At 45.8% G+C, this 18,205-nt stretch overlaps 1 protein-coding gene across 1 annotated transcript in view; it reads left to right on the top strand.

Annotated features, from left to right (window-relative positions):
- LOC147252563 (rho GTPase-activating protein 20-like) overlaps nucleotides 1-16,928 on the top strand; it is a 36,405-nt gene extending 19,477 nt beyond the window's left edge. The window contains exons 10-15 of the mRNA XM_086220907.1: nucleotides 940-1,130; nucleotides 1,642-1,806; nucleotides 2,623-2,732; nucleotides 3,601-3,790; nucleotides 11,278-11,392; nucleotides 12,795-16,928. Of these exons, the coding sequence (XP_086077033.1) occupies nucleotides 940-1,130; nucleotides 1,642-1,806; nucleotides 2,623-2,732; nucleotides 3,601-3,790; nucleotides 11,278-11,392; nucleotides 12,795-14,479 (2,456 nt within the window). The 3' untranslated portion in view covers nucleotides 14,480-16,928. The remainder of the gene's footprint in view (nucleotides 1-939; nucleotides 1,131-1,641; nucleotides 1,807-2,622; nucleotides 2,733-3,600; nucleotides 3,791-11,277; nucleotides 11,393-12,794) is intronic.
- The last annotated feature ends 1,277 nt before the right edge of the window (nucleotides 16,929-18,205 follow it).

Raw genomic sequence — 18,205 nt, 5'->3', positions numbered from 1 at the left:
ATGTCACAGCAAATGTTGAGCGCCGTCGTTCATGGCTCTCCCACACTGAGACCCCGCAGACCCAACAGCACAGGCACGCTTGGCAACAGGGGACAAGGAATGCACCCGAGACACACATGCGCACACACGCGCGCGCGCACACACACACAGAGTCATGCCTCAAAATAAACTGAGAGAACGTCTGGATGTTTCACAATAAACTGTTCTTCTTTCTCTTTCTCTTCTTCATTCTCTTTTTAACTGTGATTATGTTGGTGATATTCAAAGGGCAAACTTGACTTGGTTCATGTTAGTGCCAGGCCTGTTCTTTGCCGTTACACCACGTCTCTTACTTTGCTACACACTGCGAGTCAGTATTGCCAAGTACATTTGTAATCAATTTAAGATCGAATAAACTCTCAGTGTAAAGGGCTTTGCATTTAAGTCAAATAATCTGCCAATGTGAACACAGTTTACTGGTAAAAAAAAAAAAAATTGAAACGTTAAATTGCCTTAAAAAAACATTTACTTTACTGAGATGATTGCGTAATGTAAAATAATGATTTTTTTAAAATCTAGAAATAATACAAAATCCATTTTTTCCCCTCCTGCATTAATGGGTTGTTGTCTCCTAGAATCTGTGAGTGTTCAGTTGGAAAGTGAAACCACAAAGTTGTTCGTTATTTCGGTCGTAATGCGTAAAACAGCATCTAGAGAAGATGTTAGAAAGGGTTCATGGAATATGAAGCAAATTCTCTGAACAAGTGTCTACAATTCTGTCAAATGCTTCTGTTGAGAGGCTTTTGGCGGTTGAGGAGTGTCGCCCTACTAGATTATGTATGAGTGACAGCGCAGGTCTTTGCAGCCTGCCAGGAGCTGCGGACTGATTTCAAGATGCATTACACAAGCAACTGCGGTTTGAAAACGTTTGAAACCTCTTCCTCTTCCGTGTCCTCACAGAGCCTGGTCAGCAGAAGTCGTTTAAGAGAAAAAGGTCCCTGATCAACTGGCCTTTCTGGAGGGGCTCTAACAGCCAGCTGGACGGGCTGCCCCTGTCCCCCACCTCGCTCTCCCCCACTCAGGGACGGCTGTTCGGACGACCCCTGAGCTCGGTCTGCTCTCCAGACAGCAGCCTGCCCAAGCCTGTCATGGTGAGCTGAGAGGACTTCAAGGCGGCCTTCAGGAAGGGTCGGGACCTTGTCTGGAGGGGTCACATACAAAGTCAGAGACTAGCAGTATGGTTATGATCAAGGACCTGCAGGGGGATGGAAGAGCAGGGCTACAGTCCTGAATGGTTCACATAAATGGAAGAAACTGTGTGAAATACAAACAAAATGACATCTAAGATTCTTGACTCCATACGTCAACATTTCTGTGTCAGGCATATTGAGCAGCATCTTTTTGCTTGCATATTTTGGATGAGGGCATTTTTATGTGCTGGTTTTACTGACGATGTGCACCATTGGAAGCACTGAGAGGTGGAAGCTACAATCATTTGTATGTTAGAAGAAGAATTTTGAGTTCTATTCTGAATTTGACAGGGAGCCGATGCAGAGAAGCAGGTACAGGAGGAATCCTGAAGCTTTGCAATTGAAGTCAGTCTATAGATTGTAGATACAGACATTTTGAGTCCATAACTCTCCATCTGGCTGTTACCTCCAGGACATGTTGGTGTTCCTGTACCTGGAGGGGCCCTACACCAGGGGAGTCTTCAGACGGTCAGCGGGGGCCAAAGCCTGCCGGGAGCTGCGGGACAGACTGGATGCTGGGACAGAGGATCCAGAGATTGCACACCAGTCTGTGTTCGTTATCGCTGCTGTCCTGAAGGTAACACACACACTCCAGCATGCTCAGATATGCCTGTCAAAACCTGCCTGAGACCAGACCCGAGACAGCGTGGACGACTGATGTGTGTCCAAAGTCACAAAAGTCCAGACAGGATAATCTGTCTCTGCCAGTATCTCACACACACACACACACACACACACACACACACACACACACACACACACACACACACACACACACACACACACACACACACACACACACACACACACACACTCGGTTCCTTGTCCAGCATCCAGGCCAAAGAGGCACCGCAGCATCGAGCCTTGAGGAAGCAGCCGAGGGGATCCAAGTTCCCTCCAGCTTCAGCTCTCGTCTTCTTTGTGTCATCGAAAAAAATCTGAAAAAAAAAAGAAATCTTTTCATAAGAAATTCTTTCTGTCATTATGTCTTCAAGCCAGTGTGTTGCTTTCATGCTGGGCCACATGATTATGTTTAGAGGTCATGCAAATATGCATAAAAGATATGAACAAGCAGTGAGCAAGACGGTGTGGGGGTGTTTTCCTCTTCTTCAAGTCTCACTGTGACATCTAAGTCACGCCGCTGTGATGACCATCGTGAGTCAAACTCATTCTTCTGTCACTTATGAGATGAGGTGAAAACATTTCCAAGCACCCATCAAGTTCGTGTGCTCTCGTCATTCCACCTTCTTTGTGATATTTCATCAGCTCAGCATCCTTCAGAGTACTAATGAAGCACATTCTGGTGATGAAGCACTGAACTCTAAAATGGTGGCCGTGTCTCGCTCTTTAATATGATTAATGGAGATCTTTCTTTGGTCTGTTTTGAACGCAGGACTTCTTGCGAAGCATCCCGGGCAGCCTGCTGTGTGTGGATCTGTATGAGCAGTGGATGGGTGTGATGGAGGGGGAGGGAGGGGACGACATGACTCAAGATGTCCTCAGGTAGGAAACTTGGCCTGAAATTTGGAGTCAGGTTGTGTTTTAAAATCCTGCTGCGCAAACAGTAACTCCGCCCTTCACCAATGTTTGTTTGTTTTTTTTCTGCTCAACCCCAAAAACTGAACGGACTCTGATTGGCTGATGCTCTGCCTCCAGATCAAGTTTGTGAAAATCAGCTGTCTTTTTTTTTTGGTAACTGAACTGATAAACAAAAAAGGCTCCTGTTGGTGGTAAAAATAGGCCTCGTTCACACCGTTCATGAAATGCTCCTCAGCACCAGTTGCTTCTCACTGATGATGAGACTTTATTTTAGCACTCAAGTTAATCTGTCAGCCAGAAGCAGAGCTCGACGGTTGACTGCTGTAGAGCGCTGAGGCAGACGGGAGCCATCAAGGGCAAATACTTCCTGTCTCAGGACTCAACTGGGGGCTAAAAACAGTATAAAGTCTTGAAGAACACATTTGTGAACTTGAGGCTCATCAACACTGTTTGGGTATCAAAAGCAATGAAAGACCAAATAAATACAGATGTTCAATGGCAAGAAAAAAATGATGTGTATGAGAGCTCTGGGCTTATTTTCTCTGACGGGTTGTTGTGAATTTAACTTAAAGACACTTTATGTCCATGAAGATGGACGGACCATCAGTCCTGGCCCGGAGCCAACGAGCTGAATTCCTCCCTCTTAGCATAAGTAGCATGGAAGAAAGAAGAAAATATGAGTTGAGAAATTCCTCCTGAGCTTGAGCTCAGTAAAAAACAGAGATGCCAACACACGCTGTGAGAACCAGGAGAGTGTGTGTGTCTTAAAGTGGGTGTCAGGATGTCTGTGGTCATTGTGTCGTATGTCTCACCGTCCCTCTGTCCCCCTCAGGCTGCTCCACCTCCTGCCCAGCGAGAACCTGCTTCTGCTGCGGCACGTCATTGCCGTGCTGCACTGTATCCAAGGCAACGCCCAGGACAACCAGATGAACGCATTCAACCTGTCTGTCTGCATTGCTCCCAGCATGCTTTGGGCCCCAGCGCCAGGCACCCCCGAGATGGAGGGGGAGGGCACCAAGAAGGTGAATAGAAATTCTCACAGACACGGTTGTTATTTAGAAAAGATTATGCAGATGACCTTATTTGATCAGTTAACACACTGACTACACCTGAGGAGAAGCCACAGGTGTGTGCATGTGTGTTTGTGTGTGTGTGTGTGTGTCTGTGTATTTTGAGTTTGCGTGTGTGTGTACATGCGCATGCACGTGTGTTTATACTGGAGAGCTCTGCTGAGACAGTTTGCAAGCAGAGGAATTTCACATTTCAATGTAATAATAGAAGCAGTGTTCTGACGTGTGTGTGTGTGTGTGTGTGTGCACGCATTTTGCAGCAATGTATGAAGTACATGTGATCAGATAAGAAACTGGAGCTTTTAGATGCATGCAAAAACACACACTCTCTCTCTCTCACAGACACAGACACAGACACACACACACACACACACACACACACACAACTGTTCACAAGCAAACATGACCGTGATCTCTGCCTGAAAGCTATTTGTCGGCAAAATGAAGGTTTCCCTGTGGATGTGAATAATGGCGCCTGAGCAGGAGTTGACCCACTTACACACACACACAAACAAACACACACATGTTCTACACTCAGTCACATTCCCCTCTCATCACTGACAATCACTCATGAGATGTTGCACCTGACTGAGCTCAGAGCAAAACGTGACAGGAAGTTCATAAATTCATATTTGAGCTTTGCAGTGTGTGTGTGTGTGTGTGTGTGTGCGTGTGTGTGTGTGTGTGTGTGTGTGTGTGTGTGTGTGTGTGTGTGTGTGTGTGTGGAGGGGTGGAGCTCTAAAAGACTGGTGTCTCTGGACAATCATCCCAGCTCTTTTTGATAATATTGTGTGAGCCTCAGCACTGTAACAGACACAGAAGAGGACCCTTCTTAACCATCTACAGACTGAGGGCATGGCCTCAGAGGTCGAGTGGCTGTCTAGCAACCCCAGGATCGCTGGTTCACTTCGTAAGCTCTCTGGTCCCCGTAGGGAAGTGTGTCGTGGACTCTCAGCTGGTCCCGCAGTTTACAAATAGGAAAAAGACAGCAGCATCGTACATTCACACCAGGAGACGCACTTCACACATAATAACAGATTACACCCACACTCCTACCACCTCGGCGACACAACGCACAATCGCGGAGTAAATACACATTGTCATCTGCACCCATTGCAGTACACAGCGAACAGCAAGTATCAATTACCCATACCATTACAGTACCCAATGTTGCCAAACAGTACACACGAAACTACATACGTGCATTCAGGATCTTAACAGATATTGGGATAAAAGTCAAGTCAAGTCACGTTTATTTGTACGGCGCCAAACCCCAACCAAAGTTCTCTCATGACACTTTCCAAGTAGAGCAGGTCCAGCACCTCCCTCCTTCAATGAACCTCCACCCAACAATTCTCCATCAGCAGCACATCCTGCAACAGCAGCCACCAGAACCTTCCTTTACCAGCAGGAAGGTGGAGCAGATCCAGGATCAGTGGGGACGGAGAGAGAGCAGGAGAGCAGGACAGAGACAAAGACAGAGAATGGAGGAAGACAGAGAGACAGAAGGAAAGAGAGGGACAGAGATACAGAGGGAGAGAAAGGAGGAGAGACTGATGGACAGAGACAAAGACAGAGAATGGAGGAAGACAGAGAGACAGAAGGAGAGAGAGGGACAGAGATAAAGAGAGAGAAAAAGGAGGAGAGACTGATGGACAGAGACAAAGACAGAGAATGGAGGAAGACAGAGAGACAGAAGGAAAGAGAGGGACAGAGATAAAGAGGGAGAGAAAGGAGGAGAGACTGATGGACAGAGACAAAGAGAGAGAATGGAGGAAGACAGAGAGACAGAAGGAAAGAGAGGGACAGAGATAAAGAGAGAGAGAAAGGAGGAGAGACTGATGGACAGACGGGGACGTGAGCAGGTGGAGCTACGGGTGACAGCTGGAGCCTCTTCAGGTCTGGAGCCTCCTCCAGCAGTACCAGGATCTGGGATGTGAAGAGAAGAAGAGGAGTTAGTAACACGTATGAGGACGGGAGGAGGAGAGAGAAGCCCAGTGCATCATGGGAGATCCCCGGCAGTCTGAGCCTATAGCCGCAGATCTAAGGGCCAGCCTAAGCAGTCCTGACTATAGAACAGAATGTCTGTACAGATTCAGCTGCTCTGAGGAACTCTAAACATAAACCGTTGTCCTGAGCTCATGAAGACCATTTTATGCAGCCAGCCATGTACATTTAGCTCAAAGCTAACGGTGACTGATGGTGCATCGTCTGGTATCCACGTCTCCTTCACCCAGTTCCACGCTAAGTTAGCCACTAACACTTGGATGTGAGCTAAAATCAACCATTAGCGCCATTAGCTTCAAGCTCAGTATACATGGCTAATTCTTTCTGCATTCTGGAGTCAAAGAGAAGTGAGCAGTAGAATAACTTCCTAACTATTGGAGAGGACTTGAAAGACAAAAAAAATACATTTTTGGGGGGGTGAAGTTTGACCAAAGGGCCTTGATGTGGCTTGTAGCATCACTATGGTTTACATTTTGACATTTTAGATTTGTTGCAGGCATTTTTATCCAAAGTTAGGAAAAACATCTTTGCTAGTCAAGCAGGAGCCCTCGCCAGGCCCAGGGAGGAAGCTCCCCACCACCGTCGGAGCCCATCAGGAACACACATCAATCTTTTAGATTTGTGGTCAATTTGGAAAATTCCTGTTTCTGAGTTATACAAACTCTTTGTTGGTGGCTAGCCCGTTTAGCTTTTCAAGCCTGAGTGTATCCTTGAGGTGTGTGAGCTTCGACAAGAAACTATGAAGAGAATTTAGGGATAAATAACTTTGACTTCATTCTCTCTTCAGCCACTTACACATGAAGAACTTGTCAGCAGAAATAACCTCAACAACCACAAATACTGCAATATTTCTTTCAGAAATACTCCCTGATAAGATTTCCCCTGCGCTTTGTGTGTGAGGTCAGAGGAGCGCTGGCAGCCTTTATCTGGAGGGAGAAAAAATGTAAAAAAAAGTTAATAACGAAGAGATTTCAACATTTCCCTGCTTGTGGTCAAAGCCAGGGGCCAACCTAAACTGGAGTGGGCCCCTGGCAGGGTCATGGCTGGTTTCCAGCCTCGACTGAAAACACGTGAATCCTCCATTTTGGCCAAGTTTGCCGTCGCTGTGTCCCTGCCTCCTTCATGCAGCATGTAATTTAAATGTTTTTGCTGCTATTTTGGAGACTCAGTGGTAAATATAGTATGAGACTGTGTGTGTGTGTGTGTGTGTGTGTGTGTGTGTGTGTGTGTGTGTGTGTGTGTGTGTGTGTGTGTGTTGTTTTTCTGCTAAACTCAGTTCTGGGAATGTGGATCAAAATGAATCCTTTTTTTGTTAAGTTTTTTTATGACCATCTGAAGGGGAACGCAACCTTTTCTCTTCAGTCTGGGATGCGAGGGTGGAGCTCAGGGGCGGCTTCTGGGGTGAAGGTTTTCTCAAAAGGTTTTCTCTGGGTCTTAAAACCACAAATCTCATAGGTTTTTACAGTAAAATAACGTGTCATTTCCCCTCAGCCTCTTTGGCTGAAGCAACAAGTCAGCGGCAGAACGCAGAACACGAGGCTGACTTTCACCTCTGGCCGTCGCGATGTCTTCGAGCTGGGGTTGCACCTCATATCCCACTGGAAGGCTCAGCAGGCCTGCCGTTGAAACAAATATACAGTTTAATTTATAGGTATGGAGTGATAAAGTGAAAGGAAGGAATGGAATAAATCCTGTGGAGCGGGAGAGAAAGCATGACATGAAGAGGACGGATCATGAGTGGAGTGAGCTAGGAGGAAAAAAAACAAAAGATAGGAAAGGGAAAGAGATGAAAAATGGTGGATGAGGAGGAAGAGAAGAGGAGGTTGGAAGAGTGAGGGCGACAGAAAAAAGGGAGGAGTGAATGGAGGAGCGCCTCTGCAGGATTATTATTTTTCCCTGGGCAACTATCATGAATTTCCCAAATGATGACCAGATTTTTAGGGATTCTATCATCTCAAATAGCTCGGAATATTACGCACGTGGCTTGATGAGCTCATCGGTGAGGCTGCGGGGGTGAAAACCCCAGTCCGGTTCTCCTGAGGGGAGTTGATCAGCACACCTCGGGCAAGCCGGCTGTGAGATGATGATATCCGCTCCTGCAGAGGCCGCAGGTTTGCAGGATGTCAACCGTGCTTTTAGAAAAATGGGATGGGGAATGGGATGAGATTTCTTGGAGAATGACCACAGTGCCCAACATTCCTGTGGCTCATCAGGGTATCGTTTCCCTTCAGTGAAACGTCAATTATTCAGAAAGGTCAGCAGGTTATGAAATGTTATTTTTTGAACGCCAGGTTGGAAATACTGTACCATTTTTTAGGACTTGTGGAGTATTTCCTGAACTCCGTTGGATAATTGTGTTCTCACTCTTCCTCTCTTGTCCAGTTCTCTTTGCGCTGAATGGAATATTCATTGTTATATTCAGATTATTTATGTCGGGATTTTCTGAAATGCCAATGGAAGAGTTGAATGGGGAATTAACTTCTGTTCAGGTCAACTCAAAAGACGACAAACACAGCTGTGACACATCTGTAAACACGCCCCCACATACGCGTGCAGTCAGATAGCATACAGAACCGCCATGACTCCTGCGGTGCAAAGTGAGAAGTTCAAGCTCCACTTGCACATCTCTCAAACATCCCAAATATTTATGTTTGCTGCTATTTTTTTCTGAATGGTTGAGATGGAGTTTCTGACAAACCTCCTGCTGGGTAAAAGAAGATGATTTAGCCTCTTATGGATGGATTTGTCGAAGTGCCTGAGGCTCGTAGCAGTGCTCACCGCGCTGTCGCAGCCTCTGTGAGTGACAGCGAGGAATGCTGGCTGAGTGATTGGAGGAGGGCAGGAGGGCTGATCGGATGAGAGAGTGAAGGAGAGATGAAAAAGGGAGTAAATGAAAGAAGAGAAAGAAAGGTGTAAATCAACACAAAGCTGACACTCGGCAAATATTTTACAGATGCTTATCATAACTAGAGCATCTTAAGTAGGAAAGCTAGTGTGAAACTGGACTCTTAACTATTGAGAGCAGAATATAAGAATTTGCAAAGATCAAGCTGTTTAGTTAAGCAACTGAATCTTCAACACTCTGGAAACATGGGAAGTTGTTTTTTAATGCAAAATGATTAGAAACTTTCTGTAGGAATGAATGGAGATTTATGTGAACGAACAGGAATAAAGGGGTCATTCGCACCAACCATGTCGACCCCGCGCCGGAGAGGAAGAAAGCATTTAGACCTAAAAGGACTGAGAGGAAATATCTGAGAAGAATGGAGAGGCTTGACAAGGTGCCTTTTTTGAGAATACGCCCTTAAAGAATTCCAAGAATAAAGAAAGAATCCAATAAAGTTCAACTCCCAAATGGGCGAAGTCAAAAACGTACAAATGTTTGCGTATTTGCTCATGAGAACACAACATGTGTACTCTTCCTTATGTCTGCGAGTGACATGGTGATGACAGTTCATATACAGTCCATACTATCATTATAAATAATCGACTTCCCTGTTTCTTTCTTTTGGAATTTTGCAAGGCTACCAATGAACACACACTTGAATGCTTTTGTTCCGGCTCCTCAGTGTAGACTTCAGGGTGTCAGCACGCCGGAGGAATGACAGACAGTTGTGTCCCGTTGTGCAAGCTTGCACGCGCCGTCGGTCAAGGGTGACCCAGAGCTCTCACACCGGAGGGGCTTTGTGAAGAGAAGTTTACATGCCTTTGTTTCCTGGTAATGTCACTTAAAGATTAACTCACTGGGTTATGTAACTGTTGGTCTTTATTTCCATTGTCTGAAAGGAGAAAAACGAACAAATAGACCTCCCTCAGGGATTTTAGTCAACCTGCAGAATGTTTCCCATTCTAATCCATTATTTTTTATTCCCAGGCACTGAAAGTCTTTTTTTTCGAGAGCGAGGTTTCAAATATAAGGCCCACACCTGTGTCCACCCAGCCGGGGTCTTTTCTGTTGTTCAAAATGGAGGTTCTGTGTTTCCACATGGACACCAGCAGCGTGGAAAAGCGTTGGTGTCTGCCTCATTTCCTGGTTGCCGAGAGCTGAAAAAAATGTTCAGCTTTGGGTTAAATGCAGCACTTCTTGCTTGTAACCCAGGAGGGGTGGGACAAACACCACAGCAAAAACCTGCCCCTCCACAGCGCTCTCCAGTGCTCCCAGCTGGCCGGTCTCAGGACCTGGTTTGGCCAGGCAGACCCGTAACTCTGGACTCCTGAGTTATACGGAGGCTGTACTCTGACAGACAGCATCTGGCCCAACAAACGACAGCAGGACCTGAAGTTCTGTTTGCCCTCACTGTGTTTCTGTAGTGTCCCGGAGGTGGAGTGACTGCAGGAAAAACAACTCACGACAGGCAGATTTTAGTTGTGGAAGATGCAACTTCAAAGATCCCGAGTAGATTTGGCCGACTCTTTGTATCGCAGGACGTCATCGGGAAACTTGTATCTGTTTAGATAAGTTCCAGGCCTGTTTAGCTGAACATTGGAAGGTTCCAGCCGAGTAATATTGTTTGTTTGAGGAGAAATCTGAGGTGAGCTGATGGTTTCTATTCACACTAAATTAAAGTAGTCACACTATTGACTCACACAGAAAACAGTCCTGTTAGAAGAGGTGGTCCTTTAACAAGCATTCGAGCGAGGAACAACCAAAGCCAACACGCGATGTCATGCGCTATCATTAAGACGTTATGCAGGACTGGAAGACGGAGGCCGATTCAGTCCTGGTTGGTCTGGAATGCAAATACTTGTGTAGGAGTCGGAAGGTCAACATCAGTGCAAACAAATGAACACAAACTTTTCTCAGACTGAAAATATGATGCGTGTGTGTGCACGCACAAACACACGCGCGCGTGCACACACACACACACACACACACACACACACACAGAGCTGCTCAGACCTGATATCAAGAAGTTATTTAGGTTACAAAAACAGATAATGCTTAGCATGTGAGCTGCAGCATGTTAGGAGTGTCTGGTTATGAATTGCTGCTGTTAGTGGGTTTCACTCTGTGAATGCAGTATGTGACATGTGGGTCTGTTCCACTGATACCTTGTACACTCTGATACCTTGTCACACAACCTGGGTGTGTGTGTGTAATACCTATAGATACCCCCCCTCAGAGGAGTGTGTATGAGGTGCTGAAGGCAGCTTGGACTTGGGATATAACATGTTCCTTCATTTTTTAATTTTTTAAAAAATTTTGTATATTTTTGAAGCAGTTACATCATGTGGCCATGATTTCATGAAATCAGGGTAGAGGGTACCAAACATGCTGTACGTTCAACTGTTTGGCCAACAGTTTTTTTCTCTCCGCACCAGTGCTACACCAGTCCAACTGTATATCAGTGGTGGTGGACTGGTCGGCTGCAGCACAGTAACAAAGAGTACATGTGCATGTGTTTTAACCAGCTGGTGTTTCTCCCCTGCAGGTGTGTGAGCTGGTGCGCTTCCTCATAGAGAACTGCAGCAGCGTGCTGGGAGAGGACGTCACCTCGTTGTTCCGCAGCTTCAGCCAGAAGAGCAGCAGCAGCGACCACGGATCAGGTGAGACCTGCACAACACGAGGGAGGAATCATAGTTTCATCCAAACAGGCTCCACTCATTTGTTTTTTCAGTTGTGAGGCAAGAAAGAAAATAAGCAATGAAATACACTCAGGAATACGTGTTTCATCTTAAAACCCGATGATATTCTGTTGAAAGGAGCAGGAGTTTGAAGGGTTGGTCCTTCATAATCCTATATGCCAGAATATGCCTGGTTCTAACCTCGACCCTAAAACCAAGTCTTGACCTTCAAACAGCCCTTTGAAGATGTGAGGACTAAAGTGGCTAAAATGTCCTCACGTTCCAAAAATGTCCCACTCTGTTGATTAAATACGTTTTCTAGTCCTCAATATGTAGCCAGTATAAGAAAACACAAACACACACACATGCGCGCGCGCGCGCACACACACACACACACCACAACCAGTGCCAGGAATCTCCATGAGTGACCAACTGTCATTGACAAAGACAAAGTCATGAGATTTATGTGTGTGTGCAGCTAAAAATTCTCCCGACTGCCTCACTGTGAGCATGTTGAAGGCTCGGAAGGACAAGCAAAACTGAGGGTTTGTGTGTGTCTACGTGTGCGTGCGTGTGCATGCATGTGTGCATGCGTGTGCAAGTGTAAGCATGGCTGAACAAGACCTCCTTCTCTTGTGTTCTGAAAATGTTAACTGACAATGCTTCAGTGTGTCAAATCTGAAAATATTGTGACAAGGCGGTTCCAGAAAAACGCCTGTGTGTGTGTGTGTGTGTGTGTGTGTGTGTGTGTGTGTGTGTGTGTGTGTGTGAGATTGAACAGTCTAGACCAGTCTAGACCCTTTCAAGCCTGTTGATTGGGGTCAGCAGTCTGACCTGCAGTCATTTCAGTGATTTCCAGGGTCACACATGCTGATTAAGGGGACATTGAATCTTCTCATTCATAAAGGCTGCCGATTTCTTTCCTCTCGCTATGAGTAACTGGCAGGCCGGGGGAACACAGCAGGACCAGGCTTTGTCCTCTGTTCTCCTCGTCTCCTGCTGAGAACCCTGACGTTATTCATTCAGCTCAGCATTCTTAGTTACTCTTGCTGTTTTTAGTTCTGTTGGTGAAGTTTCTCTCAAGACGCCAACAGGATGTGGGAGATGTAGTTATAGTGTTTTTGTTTAGGTTTTCTGCAGTAAAAGTCTTCAACGTGGACGCTAAGTCTGGCTGCTTACAGGCGGAAGGAGGCTAAATTGCAGGATGACGGAGAATGGCTGTAAAAGCTTTATAATTTGAGGGCGACTGTGCCATGAGAGGAAAGTGTGTGAATGTTTTTGACTGCATTATTGTCTTTTTCTTGATATTTTTGTGTCATTGTCTTGTTGTGAATGTTTCACATGGTTTAGCCTCGTAATAACAATCTTTTCCCTGTTTTTCTAGATGTTTCGTCTTTTCAGATGAACGATTCCTCCTACGACAGTCTGGAGAACGAGCTGAATGACGACCCTGAGTCTCCCTACCAGGAGCAGCTGCCTCTACGCGACAAGCCGGACAGCCGCAGCCGTGACTCCGTCATCACTCTCAGCGACTGTGACCCGGACCCCGATCCTGAGACGGAGACTGACCTCCTGCTGCAGCTCCCTCCACTGGCAAGACCCCGGAGGTTCAGCCCTGCAGTTCGGCAACCCCGCACCCGCCAGACCAACTGCCCGTCGCAGGGTCCCAGGAGGCTGAGAAGAAGCTCAGAACCTGCCTTGGGACTGGCTAGCACACCGCCATCAGGCACAGTGACTGTTCATGCTGAGAAGCACCGTATATCAATAAGAAAAGCAAGCTATGATGCTGCCATGGAGGGGGAGGGCGAGGAAGAGGAGGAGGACGAGGTGTTCCTGGATCAGGGGCTGAGTGGGCTTCAGCTGAAGGAGGAGAGGGATGGATGTGAGATGGGAGGAGCCAAGGTCCACAATGGTGGGCGAAGGAAAATGAAGCACGCGCCGCCGCCCCCGTTGCGACTGGATGCCAGTTGTTCCAGCCTGTCGTCCCCGGCAACTTCTCCCACAGGCTCCTCCCTCAGTTCTTTAGACTCCGCCTTCTCGCAGTACTCTACTGATTACACTTCTAACGGGGTGACTCCACTGGGTGAGCCAGCTCCGCTCTCCCCTCTCTTTCCTGGACTTCCCCAGCTGTCTCCAAGAGGTTCCCCTCCTCAGAGGGAAGCGCTGCAGTTGTCCAGCCAGCCTCCCCGCACCAGCCAAGCCCCCTCCCATGGTGTCCACCCCAACAGCTGGCTCAAAAAGGACCGCCGCCTGTCGCTACGGCAGTGTAATAACACGGAAGAGAACTTGAAAGTGGTAAATGGGAAAAACTGCTCGACGGGAAATGGCTCATCAGTTGGCACTCAGGAGGCCTCGGTGACAAACCGCAACTGCCAGCGGAGATCCAGCAGCCCTCCATCCTACCAGCAGGCTCTGCAGCAGCTGCAGCGCAATCACACCCCTTTCTACAGGGGCACGGAGAAACCTCTGACGGTCAGAGAGCTCAGGCTGCTCCATGACCAGACCTGCACCTACAGACCCCTTAAGAACCTTAAGTCCCATTCAGGAGCTGAGGTCACGCAGAGGCTGGAGTGCATGCAGCCCCCACAGGGTGTTTTCTATGGACAAAGCTCCACCACTCTGGTCCTCAAAAGGCAGAAGTCCCACTCTCTTACTCCAGTTGTAGAGGGACACAGAGAGAGCAGGACCCTTCCACGCCGAGCATCCGAACCTGCCAAGATTGAATCTGCCATTCTAACCCTGAAACCCTCCATCAGCGTCACCCTGGACAGACCTCGAGCTTGTAAAGGTCAGCCCCAAGATGGTGGCCTTAGAGTGTCAGACGTGGAACCCAACCAATCGCCCTCCTCTACCGATCCACGCTTCTGCCTGTCTCCTTCGGCCACTCAGGCTGTAAGGGACTACTTTTCCTCTCAGAGTCAGGAGGATGCATCGGCCTGCCTGCGCAGGAGTCAGGAGGTGGCTCTGGCTATTGTTCAGGGGAAGAGGGAGTGGCAGAGCCGGCAGTGCAGCAACCCACGAGTGGACGACTTTGACCAGCTGTTTTTTGCAGAAGAGTCATATGTGTAAACTTTGTACAGATAAACTGTGTTTGTGAGAGACTGTTTTTGTATGTTGGCTGGTATGCAACTGTCTTATTATTGATGTACTGATGCTCACCCTTCTTCATGTATTTCTTTCAGTAGTCAGCTAATACAGAGATGTTGCAGTTTGTAAGAATGGTACATGCGAGGATGTTAAAAGGTACTCGTACTCTTCCTGCTTCATCGTTCCACTTCCCTGAGGCCATGAAATATTAAATCTATACTTCGATTTCTGTTCCATCGAGAAATTGTTACATCTGGCAAACAGTAGAAGCATTGGCATACTTTTCTCTCCTCTTCAGTTGAAAGTGTTGAGCATTTTCAACACTGCCGAGCTCATCAGTGTCACCTGTTCCTCAATGACTCCATCGATTCGGCAAAAGTAAGAGAGACACTCCCACAAAAAGAGTGCGTGGATGCTACAGAATGATTCTTTAACCCAGCAACCTTGTGAGACAGAAAATTGAGGCTGTAAATGCTGCCAACACAAGAAATGCATCCGTTGGCTCTTAATACGTTGTTGGACAACTAATTCCAAAGTAATTAACGAACAATGTTTTAAAGGGCTTTCATTCGTTTGAGGGTTGCCTTGCTGTTCTGCTGCTGGATTCCTCAAAAAAAAGTTTATTCAGCAGTGAAGTCATGAAAGAGCAGAAACAGTTTGTTTAGTTGGAGTTCTTGGTCCTTTCGTAGCCATTAAAGCCGCTGTCAAAGCAGGTCATCCTCACGACTTGCGTGCCAAAATGGCTTCCACAAATATTTTTTTTCTCTGGCAGCGGTCTTGTTTTTCCTTTGGAATGTGTTGCTGCGTTTTCAGCACATGAAAAATTCTTCAGACATGAAAGAATCAGGACAAAGATGTATTTTTTTTAAATACTTTACAATAAGAGTACACTAATAATGATAAGTTAATGCTTAGTTATGTAAAACAGTGATAATTAAGCATTACCTAAGCATAACTAAGCATTAATTATTGTTCTTTGTGACTTTTTTTTGTAAAGTGGTGAACATGAATCCCATCACAACCCAGTGTTTCTATCCATCTTTGCTGTAACCTGTAAAATTAACATGAACACCGTCAGCAAATGATTACTTGACATGTTTGTCAACTGTGAACTAATGGTTAACTAAGCATTAACCAACCCTTAATTAAGTCACCTTTTTGTAAAGCGTCATATTTTGATACTCTTTGGAAGTTTCCTAAATGTCCAAAGACGGTTTTTAAAATACTGTTAACATTCTTTTTACCATTTATAAAACCAGCATAAAAGTGTGGCGGGACAGGACACTGAAAACACATTTTTGTCAGTTTTTTTTCTAATATTTTGGCCTACATTTCAAATTATTTTTGTGTACCATGGCACTCATTTCTTTCAAAGTCATTTTGAGGAAGAGCAGACCACCAGGGGTTAAAAAGATCGTAGAGGACAAAAATCTTGGCCCAAAAAAATGTTTGTCATTGCCGCTTTCAGTAGAATTAATGACAACACGATGTGGTGGTTGCTGCTTGCCAGAAGAGAAACGTTTTTGCACACAACCCCACTGTGTGTACCAGTACCTTGGGAAAACAAAACTATTTTTAAAGTATTTGTACTTTTTCAACCAGCTGCCTTCTTATGGTCGACAATTTTTCCCCAGGGAGTGTATGAATCGGTGAAAGGCCGGTAGGGCAGATATTTATTGTTTGCAGCTTACAGTGTGACTGCTGTTTGTATCTGTGGGACCCGGGAGGGATGGAGCGAGGTCCAAAACATCCATGTGTGATTGTGTGCGTGAAGTTGTGCAAGTTGGTGAGTAGGAAGTGATCGGTGACCGAGTGGGAATGTGAGAAGACGTGCGCCACTGAGGGAGAGAAACCTCCTTTCTTCTTGCTAGCACTTCAATGCTCTCACTAAGAATTCCTCACCACACAGAATGAGAAGAATGTGTGTGTGCATGCGTGTGTGTGTGTGGGATTTGTTGACTCTAATGCTGATTTGTGTGGTGATACTTTATCATATATTTCCTTATTTCATGTGTGTATCAGTGTTTGGAAAAGTCCATAAATGCATAGTAACAGAACAAACCTTTTCCACCAGAATACACACTGGAAGAAGGCAATCGTCTCTTTAAGCGTTAATATTTTGAATTGTCTCAACAAGTACTTTACCCTGTCTTATTAATGTTATAATTGTTATTCCATTACAGTGAGGCGTGTTCATGTAAAGTCCATATTTATGATACAGAAATATATATATATATAAATATATGATCCTGTTACTTTGGTATGCTGTCTTGTGTAAGAAAATCAAAAGTGTATTTTTGTACATGCCAATTCTGCTGCTGCTGTCTTTGAGGAAAGTATATTTGCTACAAAATGCACCATTTGTACACTGGGTACATCTGGTGTCCTCTCCTCACAAGAATAAAGTATCAATGATTTTAATAAATGTTGCTCTTGCGAAACTGTTTTGCAGACCAAGTGTGGTTTTGTTCTTGAGTCTGATAGGCTGCGTTAATCAAGAGACACTGATGGAACGCTCAAGTTTTCCAGCAGACCTGTTGAGGCGCTACATGAGGCGGCTGGAGAAGTGACAGGTAATCATTCATAAAAGTGAGAGACACAGCAACAACACAACAGGCACTGATCAAACAAATCTACTCCTCATGTCTAAGGGCTGTCAGCTGGAGTTCAGGTCACATAACTATCAAATTTGTGCATGTGCATCTCTCGATTACGTTTTAGATTGAAGAACAATTATTGCAAAATAAAACATAATTTATTCCAAAATATTATAGCACCATGGCTCAAGAGGTATAGCGGCCAAGGAATCAAGATTAAAGAAAATCCTAATTTCCATCCATCCATCCCTCCATCTTCCCCCTCTTCTCCTGTTCAGGGTGGTGGGGGTGGAGCCTATCCCAGCAGCCTTCACCCTGGACAGGTCACCAGTCCATGGCAGGGCCAACACATAGAGACAGACAACCATTGGCTCTCCCAGCCACGCCTACGGTCAATTTAGAGTCTGGATTAACCTGGTCCCTCTTGATGTCTTTGGACTGTGGAGGAAGCTGGAGTACCAGAGAGAACCCAGCAGGAACAGGGAGAACATGGAGACTCACCCAGAAAGACCCCACACTCAAACCTGCAAAATCCTAATTTCTTTTACACAAAATAACATTTTCTCACAAGCCCTAAAGTCTGGAATGAAATAGTTTTGGGTCATGAAAGGTGCTTGGTAAAATCAGAAAGGACATTTGCCAAATCCGGATTCTCTGATAAGTGTTACTGAACCGCAAACAACTCTAATATATAATTCGTTCCACTGTTTTACACCCACATTTGTACACACGCTTCTTACTATGAGCAGTTGCAGCTTTTCTGGCTGCACCACACGAGTGAGGCTTAACGATTATTAGCACTGTTCGTTAAATAGTGTTGGTGGAGGAATTCTTCACCCTCAGCGGTCTGACGGATCCACAAAGGTTTGCTTCACACATTTGAGTCGAGGAATGGAAACCTGATAGGGATGTTTACTGCAAGGAAACTATGAGAGTGAAACACACTGACACAAGAATCAGCTGTGGCTTTGCAACTGTTTCTCTAAAACTGAATTTATGATATTTTCCAAAGGCCATTGACACACATTTCAAACAGAAACAGACGGCAGCAGCATCAGAATTTACATTGGTATTTATTTAAGTGAAATACCAGCTATGGGACTGCTGCTTA

This window comes from Aulostomus chinensis, chromosome 12, assembly GCF_037954235.1.
Source record: "Aulostomus chinensis isolate RoL2024-O1b breed Wild chromosome 12, RoL_Achi_v1.0, whole genome shotgun sequence".
In the NCBI taxonomy this organism is placed as follows: Eukaryota; Metazoa; Chordata; class Actinopteri; order Syngnathiformes; family Aulostomidae; genus Aulostomus; species Aulostomus chinensis.
The sequence above is the reverse complement of the archived record's forward strand: the minus strand, read 5'-3'. Positions and strand labels throughout refer to the sequence as shown.